The sequence below is a fragment of the Bactrocera oleae genome, chromosome 2, assembly GCF_042242935.1.
Source record: "Bactrocera oleae isolate idBacOlea1 chromosome 2, idBacOlea1, whole genome shotgun sequence".
Classification (NCBI taxonomy): domain Eukaryota; kingdom Metazoa; phylum Arthropoda; class Insecta; order Diptera; family Tephritidae; genus Bactrocera; species Bactrocera oleae.
In genome coordinates, this window is record NC_091536.1 from 50,527,691 (window position 1) to 50,552,592 (window position 24,902).

General features: G+C 34.9%; 4 protein-coding genes and 1 long non-coding RNA gene across 5 annotated transcripts; 4 read left to right on the forward strand and 1 right to left on the reverse strand.

The window, feature by feature from the left end:
• Nucleotides 1-341: 341 nt before the first annotated feature.
• LOC138856288 (uncharacterized) lies at nt 342-3,666 on the forward strand. Its single transcript, XM_070106845.1, has one exon. It carries the CDS (start codon nt 364-366, stop codon nt 3,664-3,666), a length of 3,303 nt encoding a protein of 1,100 aa, XP_069962946.1. The 5' UTR covers nt 342-363.
• Nucleotides 3,667-5,799: 2,133 nt separating this feature from the next.
• Nucleotides 5,800-9,124, forward strand: LOC138856292 (uncharacterized). The gene has a single exon (XM_070106860.1). The coding sequence runs from the start codon at nt 5,822-5,824 to the stop codon at nt 9,122-9,124; it is 3,303 nt and encodes a 1,100-aa protein (XP_069962961.1). The 5' UTR covers nt 5,800-5,821.
• Nucleotides 9,125-10,167: 1,043 nt separating this feature from the next.
• Nucleotides 10,168-13,248, reverse strand: LOC138855658 (uncharacterized). The gene has a single exon (XM_070106894.1). The coding sequence runs from the start codon at nt 13,246-13,248 to the stop codon at nt 10,168-10,170; it is 3,081 nt and encodes a 1,026-aa protein (XP_069962995.1).
• A 3,467-nt stretch (nt 13,249-16,715) lies between these two features.
• Nucleotides 16,716-20,040, forward strand: LOC138856302 (uncharacterized). Its single transcript, XM_070106920.1, has one exon. It carries the CDS (start codon nt 16,738-16,740, stop codon nt 20,038-20,040), a length of 3,303 nt encoding a protein of 1,100 aa, XP_069963021.1. The 5' UTR covers nt 16,716-16,737.
• A 1,533-nt stretch (nt 20,041-21,573) lies between these two features.
• On the forward strand, nt 21,574-22,394 carry LOC138859014 (uncharacterized). The gene is made up of 3 exons (XR_011398049.1): nt 21,574-21,735; nt 21,797-21,892; nt 21,959-22,394. It is a non-coding gene; the product is annotated as an uncharacterized lncRNA (long non-coding RNA).
• The last annotated feature ends 2,508 nt before the right edge of the window (nt 22,395-24,902 follow it).

Sequence of the window (24,902 nt, forward strand, 5' to 3'; positions counted from 1 at the left end):
CTTGGATATGATGCCATCCGATAATCACAAAATTGTAATCAGAGCTGATAAAACACCTGCAGGTCAACATACAAGACGTTTTAATGCACCAACTATTGATGAAGTTGCTATCGTTGTAGTTGGAGAAAACTTGGAATCCCGTGATATTGTTTTACATCGTCGGAATGATCAATTACAACGTATATGATGCACTGCAATATCCCATTATATTTTGGCAAGGTGAAGATGGCTACGATTTCTCAATAAAAATGATAAATCCCATTACAGGTAACTAAAATATCTCAGTCATTATATTATGTATTTTGAATGTTATTAAAATAAAATCTATTTACAGGTTCTGAAACCAACAAAAAAGTCAGTTCAATGAACTATTATTCATACCGCCTAATGATTCGGGAAAATGAAGATAATCACATATTGAAATGTCGGCGATTATATCACAAATATGTTGTTGATATGTATGTTAAAATTGAAACGGAGAGATTAACATTCATCAGGTTGAATCAAACTAAACTCCGATCTGAAGAGTATGTTCACCTTCGAGATGCGATTAATACTGATGGAAATGCACAGAATGTCGGTCGGATGACTATTCTTCCAGCAACATACATCGGAAGCCCTCGGCATATGCACGAATATGCTCAAGATGCCATGTCGTATGTTCGTCATTATGGTACAGCAGATTTGTTCATCACATTTACATGCAATCCACAATGGATAGAAATCAAGCAGGAGTTATTCCCTGGGCAATCACCCATTGATCGTCATGATATTACAGCCAGAGTCTTTAGACAAAAGTTGAAATCTTTAATGGATTTCATCGTAAAACATAATGTGTTTGGTGAGACACGCTGCTGGATGTATTCTGTGGAGTGGCAGAAACGAGGATTGCCACATGCACACATTTTGATTTGGTTGGTTGAAAAGATAAGGCCAAATGAAGTTGATGCAGTGATATCAGCTGAAATCCCTAATGTACAAGTAGATCCTGGATTGCATGAGGTAGTTATCAAAAACATGATACATGGTCCCTGTGGAACTCTTAATCAAAATTCACCGTGTATGATGGATGGTAAATGTTCAAAACGATATCCACGGACATTAATATCGGAAACAATTACTGGTAATGACGGTTATCCATTGTATCGTCGCAGATCGACAGCAGACAATGGAAAATCAACAATTGTCAAATTAAATCAACAAGATATTGAAATAGATAATCGTTGGATTGTTCCATATTCACCCATTTTATCAAAGACATTCAAAGCACACATCAACGTTGAATCTTGCCATTCAGTGAAATCTATTAAATACATTTGCAAATATGTAACCAAAGGGAGTGATATGGCTGTGATTGGAATTGGTGCAGAGAATTCCAATGATGAAGTTACCCAATACCAAATGGGCCGCTACGTCAGTAGTAATGAAGCAGTTTGGCGAATATTTTCTTTTCCTATTCATGAGAGACACCCTTCTGTTGTTCACTTAGCTGTGCATTTAGAAAATGGACAAAGAGTGTATTTTACAGCACAGAACGCAGTACAAAGAGCTGCTCAGCCACCATCTACTACATTAACCAGTTTTTTTGAGACATGCCAAAACGATTATTTCGCACAAACATTGCTATATTCTGAAATGCCAAAATATTATACCTGGAATCAATCCTCAAGGAGATTTATACGACGGAAACAAGGAAAACCAGTTCCAGGATATACAGATGTATATTCCACCGATGCGATTGGCCGGATTTATTCAGTACATCCAAGCAATGATGAATGTTTTTACTTACGACTGCTATTAGTCAATGTACGTGGCCCAACATCATTCCAACAGTTACGAACTGTTGATGGTGAATTGTGTGGATCCTACAGAGAAGCCTGTCAACGTTTGCAATTGCTTGAAAATGACGCTCATTGGGATCAAACTCTCAATGATGCTGTAATATCATCACACGCTCACCAAATACGAACATTGTTTTCTATAATCATATCTACATGCTTCCCATCAAACCCAATTGATTTGTGGATCAAGTACAAAGATTATATGTGTGATGATATTTTGTATCAAATACGGAATAGAATGGGAAATCCAAATATACAAATCAGTGAAGAAATTTACAATGAAGTATTGATTTCAATTGAGGACATGTGCTTGATAATGTCAAACAAACTATTAATTCAATTAGGCCTGACCGCGCCCAATCGTCCAATGCATGACGCTTTTAACCAAGAGCTGCATCGAGAAAAACTGTATGATCTCAACTCTTTGAAAGAATTAATTCAAACAAATCTTCCACTGTTAAATGAACAACAGAAGTATGTATTTGAAACTCTTATGAAAGTAACAAATGATGAAACTGGAGGCATTTACTTCTTAGATGCACCTGGTGGTACAGGAAAAACTTTTTTGATTTCATTAATATTAGCAACAATTCGCTCACAAAATAAAATTGCACTTGCACTAGCTTCGTCGGGAATCGCAGCAACTTTGCTTGAAGGTGGTCGAACAGCCCATTCAGCACTAAAATTGCCATTAAATATGCAAAGCAATGAAACTCCAACCTGCAACGTTTCGAAGAACTCTGCAATGGCAAAGGTTTTGCAGCAATGTAAATTGATTGTTTGGGATGAATGCACGATGGCACATAAAAAATCTTTGGAGGCTTTAGACAGAACCTTAAAAGATCTACGGAGCAATAATAACCGATTTGGTGGTGCAATGATTTTATTAGCAGGAGATTTTCGTCAAACATTGCCAGTGATTCCACGATCAACGCCAGCTGATGAACTCAATGCATGTCTAAAGTCCTCCAATTTGTGGAAACATGTCAAAGTACTTCATTTAAGTAAGAATATGCGTGTCGAATTGCAAAATGACCAATCTGGAAACATATTCTCTAAACAACTCATTGACATTGGTAATGGCAAATTTCCTATAGACATGTTGACTGGCTGCATTAACTTTCCTCAAAGTTTTTGTCAGTTAACTCGATCAAAAGATGAACTTATTCAGAAGGTGTTTCCAGATGTTTCTCAAAATTACAGAAACCATGATTGGTTGAGCGAACGAGCTATACTGGCTGCAAAAAACATAGATGTAAATGAATTAAATTTCAAAATTCAAGAACAAATTACAGGCGAATTGAGGATATATAAATCAGTTGATTCGGCTACTAATCAAGATGATGTAGTCAACTATCCACCGGAATTTTTAAACTCGCTGGATTTGCCAGGATTGCCACCTCACAATCTTCAATTAAAGGTTGGATCGGTGGTTATAATGTTGCGAAATATCAACCAACCGCGTCTTTGCAACGGTACACGGTTAGCGATAAAAAAATTACTAAACAATGTGATAGAAGCAACTATACTCAAAGGAAAGTATAAAGGAGAAGATGTTCTTATACCGCGCATCCCAATGATTCCGACTGATGTGCCATTTGAGTTTAAACGACTACAGTTTCCAGTGCGGCTTGCTTTTGCTATGACTATAAACAAGTCCCAGGGGCAATCATTAAGTGTTTGTGGTATTAATCTAGAAAACCCATGTTTCTCACATGGTCAATTGTATGTTGCCTGTTCCCGTGTTGGAAAACCATCAGATTTGTTTATCTATGCGCCAGGTAATCAAACAAAAAACATCGTATACCACAAGGCACTACAGTGATAATAATAATAATTATGATTCACATGATTAACAATAAAGCGATTACTTATTTTTAAATCCTTATATATGTTTTATTTAATTATTTTTTATTCACAACGCCCTATCACCAGGGTGACGGTTCTGTTCAGGAGAATTTTTTAAAATACGTAGGCGAAAAAAATGCCAAATTACAAATCTTTTTGACAGGACGAAGTCTGTCGGGTCAGCTAGTCTATAATATAAAAATGAATCGCAAAATGTGTTGGTAAGCGCATAACTCAACAACGCCTGGACCAATTTAGCTAAATCTTTTTTTTAAATTTTCGTTGAAGTTCAAGGATGGTTTTTACGGCGATAAAAATTAGAATTATTGCTGGAAAAACCCTAAAAATAGCCCTTTTCTTTTTCCCATACAAATGATTTGTAACTAAAACGTAGTCAATTTGAGCTTTATTGCTATGGTATAAAGTTCATATTAAATTACAAGCACTCACTGTTGTCTAAGCAATGTAGGTGTGTTCCTAACGTCAAAGATCATATCTATCAAAACAATGTGCGTGTGTGCGTTGGAGCTCAGAATATATAGTTGGAGGAGTTTAATGTGGCGTTCCGAAACTCGCGGACCAACAGTGTTTTATTATTTTTAATATCCAAATTTTAAGTACGGCTTAAAAGGATTTGACTTCAAGTCATATAAAATTTAAAAAGAAAAAAGTTGTCTGTTACCTAATCTACTGAGTTTGCTTTTGACGACTGATACACGAAACAAATTCGTATATAGTTTTTTGTGCAGAGTGTTTACTTAGTTAGTGTTTGTTTAGTTCGTGATTAGTGAAAAAATAATTTATATTTGATATGCCTCCTATAAGACGAAGCAATTTAGGTAGAAGAACCAGAAATGCTACAAACCAAGCTAATTACCGATCTAATCGTACTGCACAAGAACGTGACGACGGAAATGAACGTGAAAGAATTCGGATATCACAAACGCGTGAAGCGCGAGCGCGACATTCAACTAATAATCGCGCAAGTTTGAATCGAGCTGCTTTCAGTTACGATGTGTCAATTGACTACAGTAACTACCAATGTGTTGTTATTGGTTCTATGAACTCGGTTTGCTCACACTGTAAGGCATTAAAATACAAAAACGAAGCCAATGGATTGTGTTGCGCAAATGGTAAAGTGAAATTGATACCATTGGATCCACCACCAGAACCATTGTACTCATTGGTTTCAGGAATAGGAACAGATTCTATACACTTTTTGACACATATCCAACAATATAACAATTGCTTTCAAATGACTTCATTTGGGGCAACAAATGTAGTTCGGGAAAATTTTATGCCAACTTTCAAGGTATGTATTATAGCAGTTACTCATAATTATTTTAGCGAACAAAATTTTTTGGCACCAAAGTTAAGATGTGTCACTAATCTTCAATTTCTTAATCACTTATATATCACTTAGTCATCATATTATATGGGGATTTAGTTTCAGTGACACTTTTATTATATTTTATATTTAATAGATATTAGTTAAAACTAAATATATACATCCAATCCATTAATTTATACCACACCATAATATTTTTTTTTTATTTACAGATACAAGGGCAAATATATCACAGAGCAGGTTCACTGTTACCAGTGTCAGATAACGACAACAAATTCCTGCAAATTTATTTTATGGGCAATTCACCACAAGAAATTGATCTGCGTTGTGCACATAACAATTTAGTAAAGAGGTCTATTGTAGAACAATTACAAACTTTATTTCATCAACTTAATCAATTGATTATATTGTTTAAAACTGCCTTGGATATGATGCCATCCGATAATCACAAAATTGTAATCAGAGCTGATAAAACACCTGCAGGTCAACATACAAGACGTTTTAATGCACCAACTATTGATGAAGTTGCTATCGTTGTAGTTGGAGAAAACTTGGAATCCCGTGATATTGTTTTACATCGTCGGAATGATCAATTACAACGTATATGATGCACTGCAATATCCCATTATATTTTGGCAAGGTGAAGATGGCTACGATTTCTCAATAAAAATGATAAATCCCATTACAGGTAACTAAAATATCTCAGTCATTATATTATGTATTTTGAATGTTATTAAAATAAAATCTATTTACAGGTTCTGAAACCAACAAAAAAGTCAGTTCAATGAACTATTATTCATACCGCCTAATGATTCGGGAAAATGAAGATAATCACATATTGAAATGTCGGCGATTATATCACAAATATGTTGTTGATATGTATGTTAAAATTGAAACGGAGAGATTAACATTCATCAGGTTGAATCAAACTAAACTCCGATCTGAAGAGTATGTTCACCTTCGAGATGCGATTAATACTGATGGAAATGCACAGAATGTCGGTCGGATGACTATTCTTCCAGCAACATACATCGGAAGCCCTCGGCATATGCACGAATATGCTCAAGATGCCATGTCGTATGTTCGTCATTATGGTACAGCAGATTTGTTCATCACATTTACATGCAATCCACAATGGATAGAAATCAAGCAGGAGTTATTCCCTGGGCAATCACCCATTGATCGTCATGATATTACAGCCAGAGTCTTTAGACAAAAGTTGAAATCTTTAATGGATTTCATCGTAAAACATAATGTGTTTGGTGAGACACGCTGCTGGATGTATTCTGTGGAGTGGCAGAAACGAGGATTGCCACATGCACACATTTTGATTTGGTTGGTTGAAAAGATAAGGCCAAATGAAGTTGATGCAGTGATATCAGCTGAAATCCCTAATGTACAAGTAGATCCTGGATTGCATGAGGTAGTTATCAAAAACATGATACATGGTCCCTGTGGAACTCTTAATCAAAATTCACCGTGTATGATGGATGGTAAATGTTCAAAACGATATCCACGGACATTAATATCGGAAACAATTACTGGTAATGACGGTTATCCATTGTATCGTCGCAGATCGACAGCAGACAATGGAAAATCAACAATTGTCAAATTAAATCAACAAGATATTGAAATAGATAATCGTTGGATTGTTCCATATTCACCCATTTTATCAAAGACATTCAAAGCACACATCAACGTTGAATCTTGCCATTCAGTGAAATCTATTAAATACATTTGCAAATATGTAACCAAAGGGAGTGATATGGCTGTGATTGGAATTGGTGCAGAGAATTCCAATGATGAAGTTACCCAATACCAAATGGGCCGCTACGTCAGTAGTAATGAAGCAGTTTGGCGAATATTTTCTTTTCCTATTCATGAGAGACACCCTTCTGTTGTTCACTTAGCTGTGCATTTAGAAAATGGACAAAGAGTGTATTTTACAGCACAGAACGCAGTACAAAGAGCTGCTCAGCCACCATCTACTACATTAACCAGTTTTTTTGAGACATGCCAAAACGATTATTTCGCACAAACATTGCTATATTCTGAAATGCCAAAATATTATACCTGGAATCAATCCTCAAGGAGATTTATACGACGGAAACAAGGAAAACCAGTTCCAGGATATACAGATGTATATTCCACCGATGCGATTGGCCGGATTTATTCAGTACATCCAAGCAATGATGAATGTTTTTACTTACGACTGCTATTAGTCAATGTACGTGGCCCAACATCATTCCAACAGTTACGAACTGTTGATGGTGAATTGTGTGGATCCTACAGAGAAGCCTGTCAACGTTTGCAATTGCTTGAAAATGACGCTCATTGGGATCAAACTCTCAATGATGCTGTAATATCATCACACGCTCACCAAATACGAACATTGTTTTCTATAATCATATCTACATGCTTCCCATCAAACCCAATTGATTTGTGGATCAAGTACAAAGATTATATGTGTGATGATATTTTGTATCAAATACGGAATAGAATGGGAAATCCAAATATACAAATCAGTGAAGAAATTTACAATGAAGTATTGATTTCAATTGAGGACATGTGCTTGATAATGTCAAACAAACTATTAATTCAATTAGGCCTGACCGCGCCCAATCGTCCAATGCATGACGCTTTTAACCAAGAGCTGCATCGAGAAAAACTGTATGATCTCAACTCTTTGAAAGAATTAATTCAAACAAATCTTCCACTGTTAAATGAACAACAGAAGTATGTATTTGAAACTCTTATGAAAGTAACAAATGATGAAACTGGAGGCATTTACTTCTTAGATGCACCTGGTGGTACAGGAAAAACTTTTTTGATTTCATTAATATTAGCAACAATTCGCTCACAAAATAAAATTGCACTTGCACTCGCTTCGTCGGGAATCGCAGCAACTTTGCTTGAAGGTGGTCGAACAGCCCATTCAGCACTAAAATTGCCATTAAATATGCAAAGCAATGAAACTCCAACCTGCAACGTTTCGAAGAACTCTGCAATGGCAAAGGTTTTGCAGCAATGTAAATTGATTGTTTGGGATGAATGCACGATGGCACATAAAAAATCTTTGGAGGCTTTAGACAGAACCTTAAAAGATCTACGGAGCAATAATAACCGATTTGGTGGTGCAATGATTTTATTAGCAGGAGATTTTCGTCAAACATTGCCAGTGATTCCACGATCAACGCCAGCTGATGAACTCAATGCATGTCTAAAGTCCTCCAATTTGTGGAAACATGTCAAAGTACTTCATTTAAGTAAGAATATGCGTGTCGAATTGCAAAATGACCAATCTGGAAACATATTCTCTAAACAACTCATTGACATTGGTAATGGCAAATTTCCTATAGACATGTTGACTGGCTGCATTAACTTTCCTCAAAGTTTTTGTCAGTTAACTCGATCAAAAGATGAACTTATTCAGAAGGTGTTTCCAGATGTTTCTCAAAATTACAGAAACCATGATTGGTTGAGCGAACGAGCTATACTGGCTGCAAAAAACATAGATGTAAATGAATTAAATTTCAAAATTCAAGAACAAATTACAGGCGAATTGAGGATATATAAATCAGTTGATTCGGCTACTAATCAAGATGATGTAGTCAACTATCCACCGGAATTTTTAAACTCGCTGGATTTGCCAGGATTGCCACCTCACAATCTTCAATTAAAGGTTGGATCGGTGGTTATAATGTTGCGAAATATCAACCAACCGCGTCTTTGCAACGGTACACGGTTAGCGATAAAAAAATTACTAAACAATGTGATAGAAGCAACTATACTCAAAGGAAAGTATAAAGGAGAAGATGTTCTTATACCGCGCATCCCAATGATTCCGACTGATGTGCCATTTGAGTTTAAACGACTACAGTTTCCAGTGCGGCTTGCTTTTGCTATGACTATAAACAAGTCCCAGGGGCAATCATTAAGTGTTTGTGGTATTAATCTAGAAAACCCATGTTTCTCACATGGTCAATTGTATGTTGCCTGTTCCCGTGTTGGAAAACCATCAGATTTGTTTATCTATGCGCCAGGTAATCAAACAAAAAACATCGTATACCACAAGGCACTACAGTGATAATAATAATAATTATGATTCACATGATTAACAATAAAGCGATTACTTATTTTTAAATCCTTATATATGTTTTATTTAATTATTTTTTATTCACAACGCCCTATCACCAGGGTGACGGTTCTGTTCAGGAGAATTTTTTAAAATACGTAGGCGAAAAAAATGCCAAATTACAAATCTTTTTGACAGGACGAAGTCTGTCGGGTCAGCTAGTCTATAATATAAAAATGAATCGCAAAATGTGTTGGTAAGCGCATAACTCAACAACGCCTGGACCAATTTAGCTAAATCTTTTTTTTAAATTTTCGTTGAAGTTCAAGGATGGTTTTTACGGCGATAAAAATTAGAATTATTGCTGGAAAAACCCTAAAAATAGCCCTTTTCTTTTTCCCATACAAATGATTTGTAACTAAAACGTAGTCAATTTGAGCTTTATTGCTATGGTATAAAGTTCATATTAAATTACAAGCACTCACTGTTGTCTAAGCAATGTAGGTGTGTTCCTAACGTCAAAGATCATATCTATCAAAACAATGTGCGTGTGTGCGTTGGAGCTCAGAATATATAGTTGGAGGAGTTTAATGTGGCGTTCCGAAACTCGCGGACCAACAGTGTTTTATTATTTTTAATATCCAAATTTTAAGTACGGCTTAAAAGGATTTGACTTCAAGTCATATAAAATTTAAAAAGAAAAAAGTTGTCTGTTACCTAATCTACTGAGTTTGCTTTTGACGACTGATACACGAAACAAATTCGTATATAGTTTTTTGTGCAGAGTGTTTACTTAGTTAGTGTTTGTTTAGTTCGTGATTAGTGAAAAAATAATTTATATTTGACTAGCTGACCCGACAGACTTCGTCCTGTCAAAAAGATTTGTAATTTGGCATTTTTTTCGCCTACGTATTTTAAAAAATTCTCCTGAACAGAACCGTCACCCTGGTGATAGGGCGTTGTGAATAAAAAATAATTAAATAAAACATATATAAGGATTTAAAAATAAGTAATCGCTTTATTGTTAATCATGTGAATCATAATTATTATTATTATCACTGTAGTGCCTTGTGGTATACGATGTTTTTTGTTTGATTACCTGGCGCATAGATAAACAAATCTGATGGTTTTCCAACACGGGAACAGGCAACATACAATTGACCATGTGAGAAACATGGGTTTTCTAGATTAATACCACAAACACTTAATGATTGCCCCTGGGACTTGTTTATAGTCATAGCAAAAGCAAGCCGCACTGGAAACTGTAGTCGTTTAAACTCAAATGGCACATCAGTCGGAATCATTGGGATGCGCGGTATAAGAACATCTTCTCCTTTATACTTTCCTTTGAGTATAGTTGCTTCTATCACATTGTTTAGTAATTTTTTTATCGCTAACCGTGTACCGTTGCAAAGACGCGGTTGGTTGATATTTCGCAACATTATAACCACCGATCCAACCTTTAATTGAAGATTGTGAGGTGGCAATCCTGGCAAATCCAGCGAGTTTAAAAATTCCGGTGGATAGTTGACTACATCATCTTGATTAGTAGCCGAATCAACTGATTTATATATCCTCAATTCGCCTGTAATTTGTTCTTGAATTTTGAAATTTAATTCATTTACATCTATGTTTTTTGCAGCCAGTATAGCTCGTTCGCTCAACCAATCATGGTTTCTGTAATTTTGAGAAACATCTGGAAACACCTTCTGAATAAGTTCATCTTTTGATCGAGTTAACTGACAAAAACTTTGAGGAAAGTTAATGCAGCCAGTCAACATGTCTATAGGAAATTTGCCATTACCAATGTCAATGAGTTGTTTAGAGAATATGTTTCCAGATTGGTCATTTTGCAATTCGACACGCATATTCTTACTTAAATGAAGTACTTTGACATGTTTCCACAAATTGGAGGACTTTAGACATGCATTGAGTTCATCAGCTGGCGTTGATCGTGGAATCACTGGCAATGTTTGACGAAAATCTCCTGCTAATAAAATCATTGCACCACCAAATCGGTTATTATTGCTCCGTAGATCTTTTAAGGTTCTGTCTAAAGCCTCCAAAGATTTTTTATGTGCCATCGTGCATTCATCCCAAACAATCAATTTACATTGCTGCAAAACCTTTGCCATTGCAGAGTTCTTCGAAACGTTGCAGGTTGGAGTTTCATTGCTTTGCATATTTAATGGCAATTTTAGTGCTGAATGGGCTGTTCGACCACCTTCAAGCAAAGTTGCTGCGATTCCCGACGAAGCGAGTGCAAGTGCAATTTTATTTTGTGAGCGAATTGTTGCTAATATTAATGAAATCAAAAAAGTTTTTCCTGTACCACCAGGTGCATCTAAGAAGTAAATGCCTCCAGTTTCATCATTTGTTACTTTCATAAGAGTTTCAAATACATACTTCTGTTGTTCATTTAACAGTGGAAGATTTGTTTGAATTAATTCTTTCAAAGAGTTGAGATCATACAGTTTTTCTCGATGCAGCTCTTGGTTAAAAGCGTCATGCATTGGACGATTGGGCGCGGTCAGGCCTAATTGAATTAATAGTTTGTTTGACATTATCAAGCACATGTCCTCAATTGAAATCAATACTTCATTGTAAATTTCTTCACTGATTTGTATATTTGGATTTCCCATTCTATTCCGTATTTGATACAAAATATCATCACACATATAATCTTTGTACTTGATCCACAAATCAATTGGGTTTGATGGGAAGCATGTAGATATGATTATAGAAAACAATGTTCGTATTTGGTGAGCGTGTGATGATATTACAGCATCATTGAGAGTTTGATCCCAATGAGCGTCATTTTCAAGCAATTGCAAACGTTGACAGGCTTCTCTGTAGGATCCACACAATTCACCATCAACAGTTCGTAACTGTTGGAATGATGTTGGGCCACGTACATTGACTAATAGCAGTCGTAAGTAAAAACATTCATCATTGCTTGGATGTACTGAATAAATCCGGCCAATCGCATCGGTGGAATATACATCTGTATATCCTGGAACTGGTTTTCCTTGTTTCCGTCGTATAAATCTCCTTGAGGATTGATTCCAGGTATAATATTTTGGCATTTCAGAATATAGCAATGTTTGTGCGAAATAATCGTTTTGGCATGTCTCAAAAAAACTGGTTAATGTAGTAGATGGTGGCTGAGCAGCTCTTTGTACTGCGTTCTGTGCTGTAAAATACACTCTTTGTCCATTTTCTAAATGCACAGCTAAGTGAACAACAGAAGGGTGTCTCTCATGAATAGGAAAAGAAAATATTCGCCAAACTGCTTCATTACTACTGACGTAGCGGCCCATTTGGTATTGGGTAACTTCATCATTAGAATTCTCTGCACCAATTCCAATCACAGCCATATCACTCCCTTTGGTTACATATTTGCAAATGTATTTAATAGATTTCACTGAATGGCAAGATTCAACGTTGATGTGTGCTTTGAATGTCTTTGATAAAATGGGTGAATATGGAACAATCCAACGATTATCTATTTCAATATCTTGTTGATTTAATTTGACAATTGTTGATTTTCCATTGTCTGCTGTCGATCTGCGACGATACAATGGATAACCGTCATTACCAGTAATTGTTTCCGATATTAATGTCCGTGGATATCGTTTTGAACATTTACCATCCATCATACACGGTGAATTTTGATTAAGAGTTCCACAGGGACCATGTATCATGTTTTTGATAACTACCTCATGCAATCCAGGATCTACTTGTACATTAGGGATTTCAGCTGATATCACTGCATCAACTTCATTTGGCCTTATCTTTTCAACCAACCAAATCAAAATGTGTGCATGTGGCAATCCTCGTTTCTGCCACTCCACAGAATACATCCAGCAGCGTGTCTCACCAAACACATTATGTTTTACGATGAAATCCATTAAAGATTTCAACTTTTGTCTAAAGACTCTGGCTGTAATATCATGACGATCAATGGGTGATTGCCCAGGGAATAACTCCTGCTTGATTTCTATCCATTGTGGATTGCATGTAAATGTGATGAACAAATCTGCTGTACCATAATGACGAACATACGACATGGCATCTTGAGCATATTCGTGCATATGCCGAGGGCTTCCGATGTATGTTGCTGGAAGAATAGTCATCCGACCGATATTCTGTGCATTTCCATCAGTATTAATCGCATCTCGAAGGTGAACATACTCTTCAGATCGGAGTTTAGTTTGATTCAACCTGATGAATGTTAATCTCTCCGTTTCAATTTTAACATACATATCAACAACATATTTGTGATATAATCGCCGACATTTCAATATGTGATTATCTTCATTTTCCCGAATCATTAGGCGGTATGAATAATAGTTCATTGAACTGACTTTTTTGTTGGTTTCAGAACCTGTAAATAGATTTTATTTTAATAACATTCAAAATACATAATATAATGACTGAGATATTTTAGTTACCTGTAATGGGATTTATCATTTTTATTGAGAAATCGTAGCCATCTTCACCTTGCCAAAATATAATGGGATATTGCAGTGCATCATATACGTTGTAATTGATCATTCCGACGATGTAAAACAATATCACGGGATTCCAAGTTTTCTCCAACTACAACGATAGCAACTTCATCAATAGTTGGTGCATTAAAACGTCTTGTATGTTGACCTGCAGGTGTTTTATCAGCTCTGATTACAATTTTGTGATTATCGGATGGCATCATATCCAAGGCAGTTTTAAACAATATAATCAATTGATTAAGTTGATGAAATAAAGTTTGTAATTGTTCTACAATAGACCTCTTTACTAAATTGTTATGTGCACAACGCAGATCAATTTCTTGTGGTGAATTGCCCATAAAATAAATTTGCAGGAATTTGTTGTCGTTATCTGACACTGGTAACAGTGAACCTGCTCTGTGATATATTTGCCCTTGTATCTGTAAATAAAAAAAAAATATTATGGTGTGGTATAAATTAATGGATTGGATGTATATATTTAGTTTTAACTAATATCTATTAAATATAAAATATAATAAAAGTGTCACTGAAACTAAATCCCCATATAATATGATGACTAAGTGATATATAAGTGATTAAGAAATTGAAGATTAGTGACACATCTTAACTTTGGTGCCAAAAAATTTTGTTCGCTAAAATAATTATGAGTAACTGCTATAATACATACCTTGAAAGTTGGCATAAAATTTTCCCGAACTACATTTGTTGCCCCAAATGAAGTCATTTGAAAGCAATTGTTATATTGTTGGATATGTGTCAAAAAGTGTATAGAATCTGTTCCTATTCCTGAAACCAATGAGTACAATGGTTCTGGTGGTGGATCCAATGGTATCAATTTCACTTTACCATTTGCGCAACACAATCCATTGGCTTCGTTTTTGTATTTTAATGCCTTACAGTGTGAGCAAACCGAGTTCATAGAACCAATAACAACACATTGGTAGTTACTGTAGTCAATTGACACATCGTAACTGAAAGCAGCTCGATTCAAACTTGCGCGATTATTAGTTGAATGTCGCGCTCGCGCTTCACGCGTTTGTGATATCCGAATTCTTTCACGTTCATTTCCGTCGTCACGTTCTTGTGCAGTACGATTAGATCGGTAATTAGCTTGGTTTGTAGCATTTCTGGTTCTTCTACCTAAATTGCTTCGTCTTATAGGAGGCATATCAAATATAAATTATTTTTTCACTAATCACGAACTAAACAAACACTAACTAAGTAAACACTCTGCACAAAAAACTATATACGAATTTGTTTCGTGTATCAGTCGTCAAAAGCAAACTCAGTAGATTAGGTAACAGACAACTTTTTTCTTTTTAAATTTTATATGACTTGAAGTCAAATCCTTTTAAGCCGTACTTAAAATTTGGATATTAAAAATAATAAAACACTGTTGGTCCGCGAGTTTCGGAACGCCACATTAAACTCCTCCAACTATATATTCTGAGCTCCAACGCACACACGCACATTGTTTTGATAGATATGATCTTTGACGTTAGGAACACACCTACATTGCTTAGACAACAGTGAGTGCTTGTAATTTAATATGAACTTTATACCATAGCAATAAAGCTCAAATTGACTACGTTTTAGTTACAAATCATTTGTATGGGAAAAAGAAAAGGGCTATTTTTAGGGTTTTTCCAGCAATAATTCTAATTTTTATCGCCGTAAAAACCATCCTTGAACTTCAACGAAAATTTAAAAAAAAGATTTAGCTAAATTGGTCCAGGCGTTGTTGAGTTATGCGCTTACCAACACATTTTGCGATTCATTTTTATATTATAGATATGCCTCCTATAAGACGAAGCAATTTAGGTAGAAGAACCAGAAATGCTACAAACCAAGCTAATTACCGATCTAATCGTACTGCACAAGAACGTGACGACGGAAATGAACGTGAAAGAATTCGGATATCACAAACGCGTGAAGCGCGAGCGCGACATTCAACTAATAATCGCGCAAGTTTGAATCGAGCTGCTTTCAGTTACGATGTGTCAATTGACTACAGTAACTACCAATGTGTTGTTATTGGTTCTATGAACTCGGTTTGCTCACACTGTAAGGCATTAAAATACAAAAACGAAGCCAATGGATTGTGTTGCGCAAATGGTAAAGTGAAATTGATACCATTGGATCCACCACCAGAACCATTGTACTCATTGGTTTCAGGAATAGGAACAGATTCTATACACTTTTTGACACATATCCAACAATATAACAATTGCTTTCAAATGACTTCATTTGGGGCAACAAATGTAGTTCGGGAAAATTTTATGCCAACTTTCAAGGTATGTATTATAGCAGTTACTCATAATTATTTTAGCGAACAAAATTTTTTGGCACCAAAGTTAAGATGTGTCACTAATCTTCAATTTCTTAATCACTTATATATCACTTAGTCATCATATTATATGGGGATTTAGTTTCAGTGACACTTTTATTATATTTTATATTTAATAGATATTAGTTAAAACTAAATATATACATCCAATCCATTAATTTATACCACACCATAATATTTTTTTTTTATTTACAGATACAAGGGCAAATATATCACAGAGCAGGTTCACTGTTACCAGTGTCAGATAACGACAACAAATTCCTGCAAATTTATTTTATGGGCAATTCACCACAAGAAATTGATCTGCGTTGTGCACATAACAATTTAGTAAAGAGGTCTATTGTAGAACAATTACAAACTTTATTTCATCAACTTAATCAATTGATTATATTGTTTAAAACTGCCTTGGATATGATGCCATCCGATAATCACAAAATTGTAATCAGAGCTGATAAAACACCTGCAGGTCAACATACAAGACGTTTTAATGCACCAACTATTGATGAAGTTGCTATCGTTGTAGTTGGAGAAAACTTGGAATCCCGTGATATTGTTTTACATCGTCGGAATGATCAATTACAACGTATATGATGCACTGCAATATCCCATTATATTTTGGCAAGGTGAAGATGGCTACGATTTCTCAATAAAAATGATAAATCCCATTACAGGTAACTAAAATATCTCAGTCATTATATTATGTATTTTGAATGTTATTAAAATAAAATCTATTTACAGGTTCTGAAACCAACAAAAAAGTCAGTTCAATGAACTATTATTCATACCGCCTAATGATTCGGGAAAATGAAGATAATCACATATTGAAATGTCGGCGATTATATCACAAATATGTTGTTGATATGTATGTTAAAATTGAAACGGAGAGATTAACATTCATCAGGTTGAATCAAACTAAACTCCGATCTGAAGAGTATGTTCACCTTCGAGATGCGATTAATACTGATGGAAATGCACAGAATGTCGGTCGGATGACTATTCTTCCAGCAACATACATCGGAAGCCCTCGGCATATGCACGAATATGCTCAAGATGCCATGTCGTATGTTCGTCATTATGGTACAGCAGATTTGTTCATCACATTTACATGCAATCCACAATGGATAGAAATCAAGCAGGAGTTATTCCCTGGGCAATCACCCATTGATCGTCATGATATTACAGCCAGAGTCTTTAGACAAAAGTTGAAATCTTTAATGGATTTCATCGTAAAACATAATGTGTTTGGTGAGACACGCTGCTGGATGTATTCTGTGGAGTGGCAGAAACGAGGATTGCCACATGCACACATTTTGATTTGGTTGGTTGAAAAGATAAGGCCAAATGAAGTTGATGCAGTGATATCAGCTGAAATCCCTAATGTACAAGTAGATCCTGGATTGCATGAGGTAGTTATCAAAAACATGATACATGGTCCCTGTGGAACTCTTAATCAAAATTCACCGTGTATGATGGATGGTAAATGTTCAAAACGATATCCACGGACATTAATATCGGAAACAATTACTGGTAATGACGGTTATCCATTGTATCGTCGCAGATCGACAGCAGACAATGGAAAATCAACAATTGTCAAATTAAATCAACAAGATATTGAAATAGATAATCGTTGGATTGTTCCATATTCACCCATTTTATCAAAGACATTCAAAGCACACATCAACGTTGAATCTTGCCATTCAGTGAAATCTATTAAATACATTTGCAAATATGTAACCAAAGGGAGTGATATGGCTGTGATTGGAATTGGTGCAGAGAATTCTAATGATGAAGTTACCCAATACCAAATGGGCCGCTACGTCAGTAGTAATGAAGCAGTTTGGCGAATATTTTCTTTTCCTATTCATGAGAGACACCCTTCTGTTGTTCACTTAGCTGTGCATTTAGAAAATGGACAAAGAGTGTATTTTACAGCACAGAACGCAGTACAAAGAGCTGCTCAGCCACCATCTACTACATTAACCAGTTTTTTTGAGACATGCCAAAACGATTATTTCGCACAAACATTGCTATATTCTGAAATGCCAAAATATTATACCTGGAATCAATCCTCAAGGAGATTTATACGACGGAAACAAGGAAAACCAGTTCCAGGATATACAGATGTATATTCCACCGATGCGATTGGCCGGATTTATTCAGTACATCCAAGCAATGATGAATGTTTTTACTTACGACTGCTATTAGTCAATGTACGTGGCCCAACATCATTCCAACAGTTACGAACTGTTGATGGTGAATTGTGTGGATCCTACAGAGAAGCCTGTCAACGTTTGCAATTGCTTGAAAATGACGCTCATTGGGATCAAACTCTCAATGATGCTGTAATATTATCACACGCTCACCAAATACGAACATTGTTTTCTATAATCATATCTACATGCTTCCCATCAAACCCAATTGATTTGTGGATCAAGTACAAAGATTATATGTGTGATGATATTTTGTATCAAATACGGAATAGAATGGGAAATCCAAATATACAAATCAGTGAAGAAATTTACAATGAAGTATTGATTTCAATTGAGGACATGTGCTTGATAATGTCAAACAAACTATTAATTCAATTAGGCCTGACCGCGCCCAATCGTCCAATGCATGACGCTTTTAACCAAGAGCTGCATCGAGAAAAACTGTATGATCTCAACTCTTTGAAAGAATTAATTCAAACAAATCTTCCACTGTTAAATGAACAACAGAAGTATGTATTTGAAACTCTTATGAAAGTAACAAATGATGAAACTGGAGGCATTTACTTCTTAGATGCACCTGGTGGTACAGGAAAAACTTTTTTGATTTCATTAATATTAGCAACAATTCGCTCACAAAATAAAATTGCACTTGCACTCGCTTCGTCGGGAATCGCAGCAACTTTGCTTGAAGGTGGTCGAACAGCCCATTCAGCACTAAAATTGCCATTAAATATGCAAAGCAATGAAACTCCAACCTGCAACGTTTCGAAGAACTCTGCAATGGCAAAGGTTTTGCAGCAATGTAAATTGATTGTTTGGGATGAATGCACGATGGCACATAAAAAATCTTTGGAGGCTTTAGACAGAACCTTAAAAGATCTACGGAGCAATAATAACCGATTTGGTGGTGCAATGATTTTATTAGCAGGAGATTTTCGTCAAACATTGCCAGTGATTCCACGATCAACGCCAGCTGATGAACTCAATGCATGTCTAAAGTCCTCCAATTTGTGGAAACATGTCAAAGTACTTCATTTAAGTAAGAATATGCGTGTCGAATTGCAAAATGACCAATCTGGAAACATATTCTCTAAACAACTCATTGACATTGGTAATGGCAAATTTCCTATAGACATGTTGACTGGCTGCATTAACTTTCCTCAAAGTTTTTGTCAGTTAACTCGATCAAAAGATGAACTTATTCAGAAGGTGTTTCCAGATGTTTCTCAAAATTACAGAAACCATGATTGGTTGAGCGAACGAGCTATACTGGCTGCAAAAAACATAGATGTAAATGAATTAAATTTCAAAATTCAAGAACAAATTACAGGCGAATTGAGGATATATAAATCAGTTGATTCGGCTACTAATCAAGATGATGTAGTCAACTATCCACCGGAATTTTTAAACTCGCTGGATTTGCCAGGATTGCCACCTCACAATCTTCAATTAAAGGTTGGATCGGTGGTTATAATGTTGCGAAATATCAACCAACCGCGTCTTTGCAACGGTACACGGTTAGCGATAAAAAAATTACTAAACAATGTGATAGAAGCAACTATACTCAAAGGAAAGTATAAAGGAGAAGATGTTCTTATACCGCGCATCCCAATGATTCCGACTGATGTGCCATTTGAGTTTAAACGACTACAGTTTCCAGTGCGGCTTGCTTTTGCTATGACTATAAACAAGTCCCAGGGGCAATCATTAAGTGTTTGTGGTATTAATCTAGAAAACCCATGTTTCTCACATGGTCAATTGTATGTTGCCTGTTCCCGTGTTGGAAAACCATCAGATTTGTTTATCTATGCGCCAGGTAATCAAACAAAAAACATCGTATACCACAAGGCACTACAGTGATAATAATAATAATTATGATTCACATGATTAACAATAAAGCGATTACTTATTTTTAAATCCTTATATATGTTTTATTTAATTATTTTTTATTCACAACGCCCTATCACCAGGGTGACGGTTCTGTTCAGGAGAATTTTTTAAAATACGTAGGCGAAAAAAATGCCAAATTACAAATCTTTTTGACAGGACGAAGTCTGTCGGGTCAGCTAGTACTTTATATATTGATCAATATGTGAGGTTTCTTAATGAAATTCAAAGGGCATTTATTTCTGGTAATAATACGTCGTAACTCCAAAACTGGATAAAATCGGGTAAAAATATTCCCTAGACCCCATCTACCTTATCTAAGAAAATCGATAAGAATTTCAAACTTCCGGTTGGCTTTATACCATATATATCGGTCAATATGTAAGATATATTATAAGTGAAAGTTTAATATTGGATATACTATAGTTTAATGCTGAAATGTGTTACATCGATCCACATATTACCCCTTCTCTCCCATATACTACATTACTACATATGTAGTTGTTCTTTTATAGTCCAGAATGAAATTGGGATTTCGCATTCTTTGGTTGATGCTTTTTTAATACTTGTAGACCCCATATATTGAATTTTGTTTGGATTGAGTTTATATCACATATATCATATTTGAGTTAATTAGGTTGAATTGTTTCGCAACAAAATTAAATATAACGCTTAACCTTAACAACACCTAAAAGTATTAACCCGTCTATGATCTTTTCAAAATGCGAAAGTATAAAATATTCGTTTATACTCGAACTTGCCCTTTCTTTTTTTTTTTTTTTTTTGTAAGGTTTTCCACCTTTGATTCTTACGTCTTGCGAAGGATAGTAATCTAAGTATAATTTTTTCTTTGATGATTCGTTTTACTTCAGTGGCAATGCATGTTTATCGACATGTTTCACTTTCTATTTGTTACAATATACAAAATTCAGCTGCAAAGAAAAATTTAAAACTAAATATATGAAGAAATGTGGAGAAAAAATATACACATTATTTTATATTTTTTTAATACGTTTTTATTAGCTTGAGTTGTATGTATGTAATGGAATCTTAGAGCTCATTTTTCACCGGTTTCCAGTAGTTTGATTCACGTGAAACTTTGCAGACGTGTCAAGGACCGATGACAATGCAATAAATGGTTTAATGTATATATCTTCCAAACCGCTAAAGCTAACTCAACCAAACTTGCTGAGAGGAAGTCCTTTAGCCGTCATACGCTGTAAAAATGGGCAAAATCAGATAATAACCACGCCCACTCCCCATATAACAGTTATGTTAAAATATACTAAAGTGCGATAACTGACGAAATAAATGCGCCATAAGCATTAAATTTCACAAACAAGATGGTAGGGAAGAGCTTTATAGAAGGATGTGTAAAAATTGTAAAATGGGCGTAGCACACGCAACCTTTAGGTGAAATAATATATCTCAGAAACTATCGAAAAGCGTGTTTTTTTAGTTTTTTTAAATTGTTATTTATTATATTTATCGTGTCGATTCAAAGTTTGCTTTCAAAGCTTACGTTTCATTGTCCACTGCTGTTTGTTTTTGAAACTGAATGCCCAATAACATAGTTGGTTATATTGACATTTGTGAAGTTGTATGTTAAAATCGTCTTCGCTCTGCAGCGATTACACTGTCTAGGAGCGGTTGATCGTTGGCCAAATGGTACCAGCAAAGTTGATTTTATTTTTCGTTTATCTGATACTTTGTACTTAATTTATTTTAGGGTGGAATGGATAATGTGGAAATCGCTCGAATATACTATTCCCAAGCCCTGAAATTAAATCCAAATAATTTACGTGCACTATATGGTTTATATTTGGTAAGTTCGATATGTCGTAAAAGATTGTCTGAATATGTATATATATTTGTTTGTTATGTTTTCCAGTGTTGCAGTTACATTACCAATTCTCGCGTCTTGGGGTCGAAGCGCAAAGAAGCTCAAAAAATAGCACAGTGGGCTTTGGAGAGTGCAGGCGTTCGAACAATTACATCGTCGAAAATTTCTAGCAACGATAAATTAGTTTCAAGTCTAGAATGTGCATTGGGAAGCTTAGATATTAAATCTAATTGACATTATTCTTAATCATTGTCGTAAAATGTATAAAAGATAATATTAATTGTCATCCTATTTGATTTCTCACTATATAACTGTGGACTTTACTAATGGTATAAAAGAAGTACGTAAAAATTTTAGTTTGTTTACCATATTTAAAGATATCTAATCAAACCAAATTTATATATTCGATGAGTAACGTTCTGAAACTAGGTTTTACGGTTTGGTTTCATGGTTCATTATTTGAAATAAATTTATTTGAATACAATTTATATATTTACATTTATTTTTATACTCTCCCAACATGTTGCAACAAAGTATAATAATTTTGCTAAAGTAACGGTTGTTTGTAACGTGTGTGTCGTGAAAGTACATATTTCTCAAGTCACTAAATATATATAAACCAAGTTTGTGAGTATAATCTGTTCGGCACCTCCTCAGACAGTGTGAAAATAGTTGAAGTCGGATGATATCCCTGCCCACTGGTATCATATTATGGTTATGCGGAAAACTTCTAGTTAAAAGTGCGATAACTCACTAAATAAATACGTCAGAAGGCTACGTCAATACGTCAGTCACCACCCACTAGGGTTAAATCATCTATTTTAGGAACCACTCGACCAATTTCAACCAAATTTGGTGCATAATATTATCCCGAATTTCATCTGATTTTTTCACTTTACGATATATAAATCGAGAACCAATGACTTAAGTGATACCAAACTTTGCACAAATAAAGTTAGTGTGGCAAGGCATGCCATATTTAATCTAAAAAAGGTCAAAAACGGACCATAACTTTTCAAGCACCCAGATATGGAAATACGGAACATATGGAACACAGTGCCTTCGGTCAACATGTAAGATATAATAATAAACTTATATTATATTTTTCTATAGTCTATATTTTTCTGGTAATAATATGCTGTAATGCCAAAAATGAATAAAATTAGGTAAATACTACCCCTAGTCGCCACAAACTCACGATTGAAATTATATTGTGTATATATATGGTATATATAGCGAAAGGTCTGGCTTGACTGCAGTAACTTTTGACATTACTGAAGTATACTTGGAACATGTTTCCATGCAATTTTCTGAAGATAAGTCACATACTGACAGACATATTCATAATAAAGTCTGCTGAGCTACACGTTCACTTAATTTTGCAAATATATATAGAAAGTGAAAGAATATATAGAATTTATAAATTTTTTATATGAGAAATGAGCGAGGTTATTGTCCGATTTTGTTCATTTTAACAATGTAACATAAGAATATCATGATAATGTTATGCACAATTACGAAATTTTAAATAGGATGTGAAATCTAATGCTTCTTCGTGTTAAATTAGTGAGTTATCTCAACAACATATCCGTTATATGTGGAGTGTACGTTTTTACAATCGATTTTTATTTTTAATTTTATATACCAATTTTTACACTGTGTGAGGAGGAGTTGGCTAGACTTGTCCTCAAAAATGTTTTCTGATTATCTATAGTGGTTTGTGCGACACATAACATACATTACACTTGTTAGTGAGCATATCTCCGCCCAGATTTTAAAATGTTTTAATTTTGGTTTAGTTATAGCCCTTTAAAATGTTTCACGTTTTGTGAGCGTAGCACCTGTTCAATACCGCCCATATGTGATATCATACTCCTGAGGGTACCAAAGAATACATGTATAACTTTTCATCAAGATATCTCAATATTGAATCAAGTCATCGTTTGTACGGACGGACGGGCAGTCAGCCGGAATGCGACACGTCCCGTCATTCTGATCATTTATATATTATAATATGTATTTCTATCTCGATTAGTTATAGGTGTTACAAACAACTGGTAGGTGAACAAAACTATTATACTTTGTGGTAACAGATTCCGAGAGTATAAAAAATAATTATTAAGTTCTATAGATAAACGCATGTATATACAATACATACATATATGCAATTAAAAAGCATAAAAGAATTTTATAAACCAGAAAAACGACTAACAATATATATATAGAGTAAATTATGTAACAATAGATAAAAATATTAACTATTTTTTTCAAATCTTCATTAGGTACAGTGATTTTTGAAAAAAAAGCTTCGATCAGGCCCAGGAATATCTATTTATAAATCTCCAAGGACTTATGATTGTCACCGCGAGGACCCTTTTTTGACAGTGGGTCAACCCAGACAGCTATAACTTTGGAAATTAAAATTTTTTTTTGAAATTTTCGTGACTTCAAGTCAAAACATTATATAATAAGGCTATATTACTACTTTTGTAAAATAACAAAAAAAATACTGAAAATTCTAATTTTTTCGTGCCTTTGACTACCCCTAACCACGTAAGGTGAGAGGATTGTTAACTAAAATGTCATTTGATGGTGCTCCTTAAAACTACTGTCTACGTTGAGTTTAAAGCTGCTCGCTTAATTTTTTGTCTATGACTTTTTAAGGGTCGCATCTAAAGGGACCGCTTAAAAAAGGAGATTTTTGAAATTTTTACGATATACACAATTCACAACATCAAAAGAAAAAATAACAGTTATATAGTTATTCGATATTTTCCAAGTTTCCAAAAAAAGTCCTTCGGCTTTCATCGTATTTGAAAACAAATAAATAAAAATTCAGACTTTGAAAAAATAAACACGAATTTCATTCAAAATTACAATATTTCATGCAATCGAAAAACTGGTGTACAGAGAAACGTCTACAAAATTATGCAGAGAAAAATCGAAGCGATCGGATGAATTGTCTTTGAGTTACATCTGCATCATGTAACCA

Coding starts and splice junctions, on each gene's coding strand:
- LOC138856288 (XM_070106845.1), top strand. CDS start 364: ATGAACTATTATTCATACCGCCTAATGATTCGGGAAAATGAAGATAAT.
- LOC138856302 (XM_070106920.1), top strand. CDS start 16,738: ATGAACTATTATTCATACCGCCTAATGATTCGGGAAAATGAAGATAAT.
- LOC138856292 (XM_070106860.1), top strand. CDS start 5,822: ATGAACTATTATTCATACCGCCTAATGATTCGGGAAAATGAAGATAAT.
- LOC138855658 (XM_070106894.1), bottom strand. CDS start 13,248: ATGACTATTCTTCCAGCAACATACATCGGAAGCCCTCGGCATATGCAC.